Source organism: Heliangelus exortis, chromosome 17 (assembly GCF_036169615.1).
Source record: "Heliangelus exortis chromosome 17, bHelExo1.hap1, whole genome shotgun sequence".
NCBI lineage: Eukaryota > Metazoa > Chordata > Aves > Apodiformes > Trochilidae > Heliangelus > Heliangelus exortis.
This window is the reverse complement of record NC_092438.1, coordinates 7493139-7504028: the sequence shown is the minus strand read 5'-3', so window position 1 is coordinate 7504028 and position 10890 is coordinate 7493139. Positions and strand designations below refer to the sequence as shown.

General features: G+C 38.0%; 1 protein-coding gene across 13 annotated transcripts in view; it reads right to left on the bottom strand.

Moving 5' to 3' along the window:
- Nucleotides 1-1501: 1501 nt before the first annotated feature.
- Nucleotides 1502-10890, bottom strand: part of SUN1 (Sad1 and UNC84 domain containing 1) — a 33912-nt gene continuing 24523 nt past the window's right edge. For 11 of the 13 annotated variants that reach the window (XM_071760804.1, XM_071760803.1, XM_071760811.1 and 8 more), the window contains 14 exons: nt 10718-10816; nt 9977-10070; nt 9820-9878; nt 8568-8713; nt 8187-8414; nt 7613-7699; nt 7192-7235; nt 6088-6223; nt 4929-5180; nt 4338-4422; nt 3746-3861; nt 3111-3278; nt 2407-2499; nt 1502-1981 (listed from right to left, as the gene is read on the bottom strand). In XM_071760804.1, coding sequence (XP_071616905.1) covers nt 1868-1981; nt 2407-2499; nt 3111-3278; nt 3746-3861; nt 4338-4422; nt 4929-5180; nt 6088-6223; nt 7192-7235; nt 7613-7699; nt 8187-8414; nt 8568-8713; nt 9820-9878; nt 9977-10070; nt 10718-10816 — 1721 coding nt within the window. In that variant the 3' untranslated portion in view covers nt 1502-1867. The remainder of the gene's footprint in view (nt 1982-2406; nt 2500-3110; nt 3279-3745; nt 3862-4337; nt 4423-4928; nt 5181-6087; nt 6224-7191; nt 7236-7612; nt 7700-8186; nt 8415-8567; nt 8714-9819; nt 9879-9976; nt 10071-10717; nt 10817-10890) is intronic. The other 2 variants (XM_071760809.1, XM_071760814.1) reach the window with 1 other exon arrangement.

Genomic DNA, 10890 nt, shown 5'->3' with positions numbered 1-10890 from the left:
CGGAGCTGCCACCTCCCCCCTGCCCACCCCGCCCCGAGGCACCGGCTCTGGGGAAGGAGAAGGAAGGGAAACGGGAGCTGGAAACGATCCAGGGGGGTGGAAAATGCACTGCCATTCCCCCACTCCTGCTCTTGCAGTCTCTCATGTCCGCAGCTATTTAAGCAGGTGATAAAAATTACAGAAAAAAAAAAAAAACCAAACAACTTTATTTCTTGTTTCAAATAGTACATGCACTTTCAAAAATTAAAACTCTTCTTTATTTAAACATCTCAATAGCATCTTGTCAGTTTGGAGGCAGCAAAGAATAACAGACATTTTGAAAAGCATTTACAAAAATACATTGCACAAAGTCCTATCTTGCTTTTTTTTTTTTAAAAAATAAGTTAGTGTTATTCAAAATATTCCCACCCCAGCTACCTAATTTCAATTTATACAGCATAATTCTAAATTTAAATATGTAACCTACAAAACAGCTGTACACATGTGATCTAGCTCCTCTGTTTAGGCCATGGATTCTGTCTCTAGCTCAAGTGAAAAAAAAAATTCTTCACCGGGAGACTTTTTTTGTTTTTAAAACATTCGAGGACTGTTGTGCAATATACATAACTCTATTCAGAAAACCAGTCAGCAGTTCCATGTGTTAACAGTTCATGTGTAACTATAAAATGCATTATAACAGCAAGATAAAAATTCTGCATACAAGTGCAATTCCAAAATCTTTTCTGAAAAGGATTTTCCAAGTTACAATGCTAAGGGGGGTATTTATACCTCAGTTTATGTGGAAATGCTGCTTCTGAGGGGAAGAATCAGCTCTCCTCATACCTGGCTAAGGTTTCTGGGGTGATCAGAGAATGCCCATGTACCTCAGTGCAGCAGCACTGAGCAGAAGTCCCTCTTGTAAATGTGTAGTAGTGAGGTTCACTTCAGTCATGCTTTCCACATACTGCATTCTAGCAGTATGATGCTTACAGAGTTTAACAGTGAACCACCCTGAGGAATTCTTGTCCTAAAGAGATTATTTTTGACAAATTAAGGTTCTTTTATTGTTGTATACTAATGTTTACAAAACAAATTAGCAGGCTTATCAGCTCCTATACAGTTAGTCAGTACATCAAGGTTGATTTGGAATTAACACTGAAGAACAACAAAGAAACCAAATTGCTATGGTAAAAACCCTTAAATAAACTTCAGTTAAAAGTTATCCCTGACTTTCAGAGCAATTCACAGCCACAAATTACAGTAAAGCATTCTCAGTAGCTGGTGTTTAAGCTAGTTTTGGTTGTGTTAACTTTCCCTGACAGTAAGGTTCATTATATTCAACATGTATCAAAGAAGCCCTTTTGGATCCACCAAAAAGGTCAAACCAAAGGTCAGCTGAAGGACACCAGCCACAGTCAGTGTTTAAAATGTACCACAGTTTTTGGCTTATGGTGCCAAGCTAACAGATATATGCAGTTAATTCCTGGACTTAAAAACAACAAAAACAAAACAAAAAACCAGATTCCTAGTTGCAGAAAGTGTGTTTTATTTTTTTGAAAAAGCCTATACATTCATTTGTAATTAAAAAAAGGTGTTGCCTGTTTGCCAACTGGGCTTTATGAACCAGAGTAGTTTGCATGCATTATTTCTCTCAGCATGGACACAGAAATATAAAGCTAACTGGCAATTACAAGCTGAGCATCGGAGCAAATAAAAATTTTTATACAGTTCTGCTGCCAGTTTTCTGCCTTTATTAGAGGATCAATAGTTCTGCAGTATAGATCTTGCATCCTTGTCCTTTAGAGATTCCAGTGTTCTAGGCTTTCCTGTATATACAAATTGAGAACATAATGTACAACAAACCCAACCCAGGCTGTAGTGTAGGAGATTACTCGGCAGGTTTCCCGTGCACTCTGAACCGATAAAGGCATGTGTACTCTGTGTGGCCCCAGTTAGAAAGAATTCTCAGTTCCACTATTTGGAATGCACTTTCACTTTTGTCCTGGAGAAGAAACAAGCAAAGGCACAAACCAGAGTCAGGTTTCAGTACAACTGAAATCGTTTTCTTCAGTTCCTGTAACTGCCAACTTTTATTATTAATAAAACTCTGTCCTGCCTTGGGAACTTTCTGCCGCTTTGAAGAGAACCTTTGTTGCCTCACAGGGAGTTATTTGTGAGGCCAGCAGAAGCCTGAGGCAACTCCTCCTCTTTTTAGCAGCTCCACAACATTTGTGAACAGTTGGCACAAACTTCTCCTCCCCTCCAATCTACTCATGCCATAGGTTTTGAGGCAGACAGATACTTTCTACCTCAGCTTCTACAGTGCCCAACACAGAAGGCCTCTTCTTCCTTCACTGCTCACTGTACACTACCAGAGAAAATAATAGGTTTCTCCTGACAATTTAAAATCTTCTCATCCAGACTTACCATCACTGGAAACATCTGCAGTGGTTCTCCTCCTTCATCATAGACATACTGTCCTAGGAGTGTGCCTTCCTCTTGATATTCATGATCTAGGCCCTGTAACAATAGGATAGATATATTTGCTTCCATCAGATTTGAAGAAAACAAACCCAGAAGCCTGCCTACATAACTATCAACAGACACATTAGAAACAAGACAGCAGTCAAGATTCAGAAGCTTGCAGAGGAGTGTTTAAGCTTTTAAAAGAATTAAGACAAAATGCTCTCAGATATCACAACTGTAATGTACCCTGCATCTGTTTTGCAATCACACTTATGCAGCTGTGGTGCTAGTTAAAAATCAAAGATTTAAGGTACATCACAGATAATGTAAGAGCCAAAACTGGAGGTGAGGGAAAGCAGAGGAAGGATGGAACAACTGAAGTGCATGAAAGAACTATACCAAATTAATAATCATTATCACACCCTCCAAAAATATTTACTACTGTATAAAGCAAGAGAGAACCCCCCCTGCCCTTCCCAAAAGTTAGTTGTAACACTTCTTGTTCCTAATCTCAAAGCTCTTAAAAAAGAAGCAATTTTAAGAGTATTGACAGAAAGGATTTCTCTTATTAGCTGTCCTCCCTTAAACAGTTATTTTTCCAGGACACGTAACACAAAAATTCCTTATGTATACAAACATCAATTTAAGTTCAGAGATAGACTTACATATACTGAGAAGTTCCTAGGAGCACTGGTGATATTTCCTGTTGGTGAAAGTGTTTTTGGTATGTGTTCCATGGTAAAGGCAGTTGGATAGATCTTCATTGAAAGTCTAACTACAAGGTACCCCTGTGATCCTCGGAAAGCCCAGCAGTTTCCTGGATACATGTCCGGCTGGACAGGAGGAGGGAAAAGAGAAGAGGATGGGACACAACAACAACTACAAAAAAACAACCACAAGCATTTTGAAATTATCTTTTTATAATAAGGAGATGCAATGAATTTGGAATCATTAGGGACAGCCTTGGATAGCAAGTGGCAGAATACAGTCTATTTGGTAGAACTCCAGGAAGAGAGTACATCCCCCTGAAAACCTTGAGATTGATTCTCAACAGGAGCCCCCCCAGCACTCCCACTTTGCAGAAGTCCAGTGCACCACCCAAGCACCAATGATCTTCATTTTCCTAGAGCAGGACTTAAGCAGTGCCCAGGAATCATTAGAACAATCCAACTCCTGGGAAAACAGTTCAGTGTACCCGTACCCCAATTGTGTTACAGTCAGAAACATGCAGCAACCAAAAAATCCAAATCACTCAATTCAAAATACCATTTCCAAGTCTGTTTATTTGGTCTTTAATTACCTGAATCACCACTCTGGGAGACTGAGAGAAGTACCACAGAGGAATTCCAAAAAGGCTAATTAATGCAGTTTTGGTCTCATAGGTTTCAGAACAGCGAGTACCCAGAATGCTGCCACCTCAAAAAAGACATATCAGGTTAGCAGAAATAATTACTCTAGTTCTTCCTGAAGCCTTTTAAAAGGCAGAGATTTGTACAAAGGTTAATGAATATACCAGTTACTTTCCTCAGAAAAAAATAGACATTGTTAAACTCTTCTCTAGGGTTACAATTCTTCTATCAAGTACAGTGTTATTTTAAGAGCACGTTAAAGGCTTGGCAATTAAGAAGCATGAAAAAATAGGCATTTTCCCTATGAGGGCAATGGTGTGCACAACCCACACAAACAGATCTGTGGTTCTCTATTATCCAGTTGTACACATGCTTATAGAAACTGTCCTGTCCCTGCCCACACATTACAGGGTTATAAATCAGCCCAGGTAACAACATGCACAGGTTGAAATAGCCCTGTGATCAGGCAACACAAGACTTTAGTCTTAATTTCAAGATTTTTTAGCAAGTACTCTAAGTAACATGAAAAGTAAAAATATTTACCTCCAGATTCCAATGCAAAATCCACCATACCCGTCTTGTCTTGAGAGTAGAGCTTCAGTGCATTGTTGACAATCATCTGTGCTTGCTATAGATGTACACACAGAAGAAGAGAATGGAAAGATATGACCAATATCAACTGAGGTAATAATACATATATACACATCTGTATATAAGCATCCCTTTGAGATGCTACACTCAATCTCAAAGCTCTGAAAGCCTGTGTCAAGACAGAGGCTGTTTTAATGCATGGTTGTCTGGTTTAAAGTAGAAACTTATACTTTATCTTGACTAGTATTTTCTTTCAGAGTTACATTCTTTCCCCCACCTTCCCAAGACCCTGAGATGCATGTCTTTGGTACACTCTTTTTGGGAATTCTTCAGTTTAAGATAGCAGCCTTTGGGAAAAACACCTCACAGCAGGCAATAAGCAGTTCTCTAAAAATATACTTGACCAAGCATTTTTTGTGGTTTCCCCCATTTCAGTTCATGTTCCAAATGTCTCCTGAAGTCATTAACATCTACATTGGCAGCCATGCTCTACAAAATACCTAAAAAAGGACTCTCCACAGTTTTAGTGGAACTTAAACTCACCGCTTCTGTGATTCCAGAAATCCCTGCATTAGTCACAGCATTTGTTACCACTTCTGATGTTAGTTTTTGGTTTGTAACAGACAGATGGAGGGAAATATTCTTGAGGATCTGCAACTCGAGCTCCCGCAGTGAAGTCTGCAGATCATTTCTGCTCACAAAATTGGATGTAATCCATTGGAGAAGAGATTCAGGGAAGTCTTCTTGACCACCAAAGAGCATGAGCCTGACAGATTCTTTGACCTGGGCATCTACCTAGTAGAAGTAGTTAATTTTAACAGATAAAATTATTCTTTATAAACCATTAAGAACCGTTTATTCTTATAAACCATTAAGAACCACAATATAGATAACTGGCACATGTGAAATCAATCCATACATTCAGCACTACACAGAAGTCCAGCTTACAAATGAGATTTAACTATGCTGACTTACACTGAACTAACTGTATGGCCAATCTGGATGCTCCATTGGTTTGGAGACCTTGACACACTTGGAACCCCAGCAAACTGTGCAGTTTACATTAGAGGTCCAACACTTCACAATAAAAAACTTGGCTGTGACAGTTCAAAGAAGGCTGCATGGCAACTCTAAAGGAAGCAGTGTATTTGTTAGGCCTCATTAAGCAAGTTGCTTAATCACTCACTGATGGTATGCCAGTTTTGCATACAAAATAGCTAGGTCATATTTGAGCCTATTTTACTCAGCTGCTAATCCTGTGCCAATAGTTACTGCTGTATTTTCTTGTCTGCATTCTAGTCAGACCTCACAAAATGCTTCATAAGATTTTAAGCCTGATTTTTTAAAAAACAACTATCAGATCATAAATCTATCTTGTTTTCACTCAAGTTTCTTTTCCACATTTCCATATGTTAGGCAAAATACAGCAGCAAAGTACTGTAAGAACAGCAAAGTACTGTATACAGAATGGTTATGGCATCAAATTCAGAAAGCCCTGCCATTGTAGAAACAAGCCATAAACTCTTGTCTAGAAAAGTGTTATGCATAATGGAAAAAAAATACAGTACCACTACATAAAACACTATCATTCTTTAAGATTAATTAATACCACACCCACATTATTTATTGCAGTGCATTTCAAGAATGTTAGGGAACTAAATCAAATAAAACCAAATCTTACTGGGACAGTTACAGAACCTACTTTTTCATGAATGGCATCTATTTTCTCACAGCTCGTCTTCACACTTTCCACAGCTAACAGCTCTGATTTCATCCGAGACAACTCCAGTTCTAGCTGTTTAACTTTGGACAAAAGTTGATTATGGTCATCATCATCTCTGCCAAAAACAAAAGTCAGTAATTAGGGAGAGGTAGTTCCATCAAATTCTGAAGAGGTAAGAATGTCCTTGTCTAATACAAAGTACTTTCCTACTTCAGTTATGTACCATGATAGACTCTGTAAACTTGCAGTTCCTTGTAGAGTTTATTCAAGGCATACTTAGGATTAATATCTTCAAAGTGAAGTATTTTGAAGTTGTGAACAAATCCAGCAGTGATGACTTCAGAGCATCACCAGGTAACAAGTTTTGGGGAATTTAAGGTTCCTGACAAGCCAGTAAAAATTCATTGCCACTGGGTAGAGCTGCCATGGGTTCCCTTACTTAAATCAGAGTAATTTTGGAGGCAGATGTCAAGTTGAACTTAAGTAGCAGGAGGTATGAGCAATACATAGTGTTCAGTGCATGCTAGTGAAAAAGTATCAGCCATCATTCTGAAGCCATTTTACATTTAGATCTAAATCAGAAAATAAGTTTTTCTTTTCCTCCTTCCAGTGTGGAAACTACTTAGTGAAGTGCTGCAGTTTTTATCCTGATATTATACAACACATGGGTGGATAGTAGTATAGATGACAAACCAGAACAGACACAAAGGTTAGAATTGATACAGCTCAAGAGTTTAAATATAAAGCCTATCAAAGTAGTTAATGTATATTCCACTAAGCAGTTCTGAGGAAAAATTCTAATGCATTGATAAGAGAATGAGAAGTCACTTCTATATAAACAGCCTTCTCTAGTACAAAATGCAGATGCAGGACTGCTCATACACTGGATGTGGGCCTTGTGCTGACTGGCAACACAGTTAAAAGTCTGTGATAAGATAAAAGTGCTCCTGCTAACAATACAAACTCTTAAGGCCAGTTAACTGACACAAAGAAAAGGACTGTTGTATTTCTAAGCACAACATGTTTATCACCATCAGCCAGCATCAGGACTGAAAAAGTAAAATATATTTGAAAAGCACTTACCTCACTGTTTTTGTTTTGGCTATGTCAAGCTGCTTCTGGATGTCCTAAAAAATATAAAATTTAATTTCAACATATACAAAGAAACATAAGTGACAGGAAACAGGATAAAGAATGTTAAATGAAAATGACATGTTTTAGCATCACCTATACGGGATTGTGTATATAGACCAACACCTGTACCACACTTAGTGTGGTACTGTACCACACTTAGGTTTGTGCTTTATTATAAGATGACTTTAGGTTCAAATAGAACTAACTCACTGGACAAATGAGTAATTTTTAATAATAACTGAACCTCTCTCCAAATAACTAACAGCTAGAGTAAAGAAAAATGGAGTCTGGGAGAGCCAACAAAAAACCCTTAGTCTGTTTTATTAGTGGGTTATAATTACAGAACATTAGCAAGGCTAAATTTCAATACCTTGGATTCAGCTGAGAGTTTTCCAAGAAGGTTTTCCAGTGTCTGGATACGCAGCTCATGTTCTTGATGAGAAGCCAGGAAGTCACTCTTAAACAGGGAAGAAAAAGGTGGTGTTTCTTTCTGAGTACAAATGGCATAATTGAGATTTTCTGCAAAGCATAATTTTTATTTAATTCTGTGACTGTTTAAGTGACTTATTCTGCAGGTGATGTGAGAAATTAGAGAATCTAAAAAATACAAAGGCTCGACTCAGCAGTAGTAGGAGTTATACACATGAAAGTTTACACCTTCTTTGTCAATAGTCCTTCCTAAAAGTCTTCTTTCTGTCTGTTAAGACAGAACACATCCAACTGCCTTTCAGAAATTTAAGATTCTACTTTAGACAACGTATCTGGAATTATTTCGTGTTAACAATTACAAAGGAGGAACAAAAGCCAATGACTACTCCCTGGCTTTTACTACCTATCAATAGGTTATCTAAGGGAAAAAAATCTTGAATTCAAATCACTATTAATCTGAATTATTAAAACATAATACTTCAATCTGTATCAGAGAGCATCAATAATTGTCTTACCTTGCCCTCCAATTTCACATCTTTAAGATGTTGACTCATCACATTTTTTATTAGTATCAATGTTTCACTTTTGTCACTCATCTGGGCAACCTGATCTTGAAGACTACGGAGCAGAAGCATCACTTTGCTGTATTGTTCATCATGGAGATGGCATCTGTCAGATATGAAAGCCAGTTGCTTTTCCAGATCTTGTATACGACCAGAATCAAAGGTTGTAGCCACAGTATCCTAAGGTATAAAAATTTTAAAATATATACTTAAATCAAGAGCTTTATTAACATTACCGCTGTCTGTGAAGTAGATGTTACAAAATATTGGAGCTATGGGAGTTAAGAAGTCTTAAAAGATACAGAAGTTCTTCCCTAGATTGTTCCCTCTCACCTTTGGGGGTTGCACAGAATGAAAAGAATCAGCCTCTGGTTCAGGAACATAAACAGAGTCATCTATTCTCTGTATTCTGTCACTTCTTGTCCAGTTCAATGAAGGTAGTAATGAAATGAAGCCACCAAACCCCCAGTACCAAATACCTAGATCAGAAACAAAAAGCAAAAAGACCCCTTGAGCTACAAATTATCTTCTTAAAGACACAAGCCACCTGCAGTTTGCAAGGCAGAGGTTACACAGTAGACACTACCCCAATCTAAGTAAAAATCAGCAAGAGACAGCTTCACAATTTTAAAGTTAAGCACTCAAGAATATTAGGGAACATCCATTAGTAACACTGACACAGCTGTATAGCTGGCAACTTGCACTTTGCCATCATATGTTCTTAATCTCATACTACTGCTTTCCTAGGGCCCAGATCTCATTTGAGACAGGCCATGCTGACTGAAGGCAGACAAATATTACTTTAACCTCAAAGGAAAACATCTTGCCTTATACTCTACTTACTACAGACCACATTGCATAATACCTAATAAAAGCTGGAGGAAAGCCAGGTTTCCATGGAAGCATTTCACAAGGACTACACTTATTTTTGTCATCTCTTAGTGAAAAGTAGCAACTTATTCTACATAGTTTCTTCCTTTCTCAGTCTCCCTAATACAGGGGGTTTCTAATACCCATTGTAAGTGTCTGAGAAGCTTTATCTTCTCTCCAAAGTAGCTACAAGTTTTTTAGGATACAATAACATGAAATTGCTTTTCAGAAATGGCCCTCCACTTCCAGGAAATATTTTAAACTGAGCTTATTTCCAAGCAGAGAGCTGGCCTAGAATATTGTCAACTAACCAGTCTAGATAGCAGTATTTTAAGCAACTGAATCATAGTCTAGATGAGCAAAGGAAAGACTTAGGATGAGTTGGTAGAAGAACCACACTTCTATAGAGATCAATAACAAAGAAATCAGTACACAGAACAATGCTATTCCTATGAAGGGAGGTAAATAAAAAAGAATTTCAGTGTAAAGAACAGCTGTGTAAAGAGCTCTGAAATGAAATCAAGGGTATTCTTATCCTAGCAAGGAGAAAGCCCACTGACTTGTCAGGACTTTAGAAACTTGGATTACTGCCCTTTTCAAAAACTCACTCTTTTTTGCTTCTGCATCTTCTTCATAAACCAAAAGTTCAACTACAATGCTATTTTAGAACAGCTGTAGTAAGCATACACATAGTTGTATTATAACTAGCACATACCTAGGAGAAACAGGAGTGGGATAAGAAACAGTAACTGTTTGTAGATCTTTGGAAGGCATCTAGAGAAAGAGAGCCAAAAGTTTAAAAGAAACAATAAATTTATCATATTATAGGTGGGTAAATAATTTGCTCACATTTTTTTCCCACAGATACACACCTTCTTAGAAGAAACACCTTGAGCAAAGACATCAAAGTAACAAGTTGATACCACCCAGTTCTAAGCAACCTGGCCATGCCAGAAGCTGCCCTCCCTAGAAGACAAAAGTGGCAGTGTGATATGTAATTACTGTGGCAGATGTTCAAAGAAACTGAGCTGATAGACATGCAGCTGTGGTCAAGAATACTTTGCACAGCAGAGAAATGCAGGAACACAGGCAACACATGCAGCTTATTAACATCTAGATATCACAAATATGACAGCATTATAGTATCAGCTACTAAACAAACCCAACAGCCATGCAAAAAGATGGGATGGTCATTTGTTACAACAATGTTATCTTGCAGAAGTTCAGTATTAATATTTGAATTGAAGTTACCACACACTTTAGACCTCAGTATCTTTCAAGAAATGCACAGATCAGCAACATCAGTTTTCACTAAGAATACCAAGATTGGAGTGACTACCAAACCAAACCCACCCCTTTGCTCTCCACACACATAGTCTGCACTATTCAGACCTATTCCCTTATGAAACCATCTGGTTAGCCTCCCATTTTGCCTAAGAACAGAAATATTCTCATTAAGCATTTATTTTGGTCAGTAAAGAAAACAAAGTATCGTGCATTTCAAGACACAAGAGCTACAGCCTAAGCACAGATGAATTAGTGTAAGCCACACACTGCAGGTTCCTAGGTTGTCAAAAAGAACAGGCAATGCACACACAGATAAGGATAGTAACCTGGAGAAAGAATGGCCAGCCAAAGTAGAGACACCACCTTCTGAGACACAAGCCATCCTGTTGCTCCCACTGTTCGCAACACGTGAACCATAAAGTAACCTGGATTGTAACAAATTAACTCTGTGGTAAAATACATAATTGAATTTAAGGTTCTTTAGCTGAACCCGCAGTAA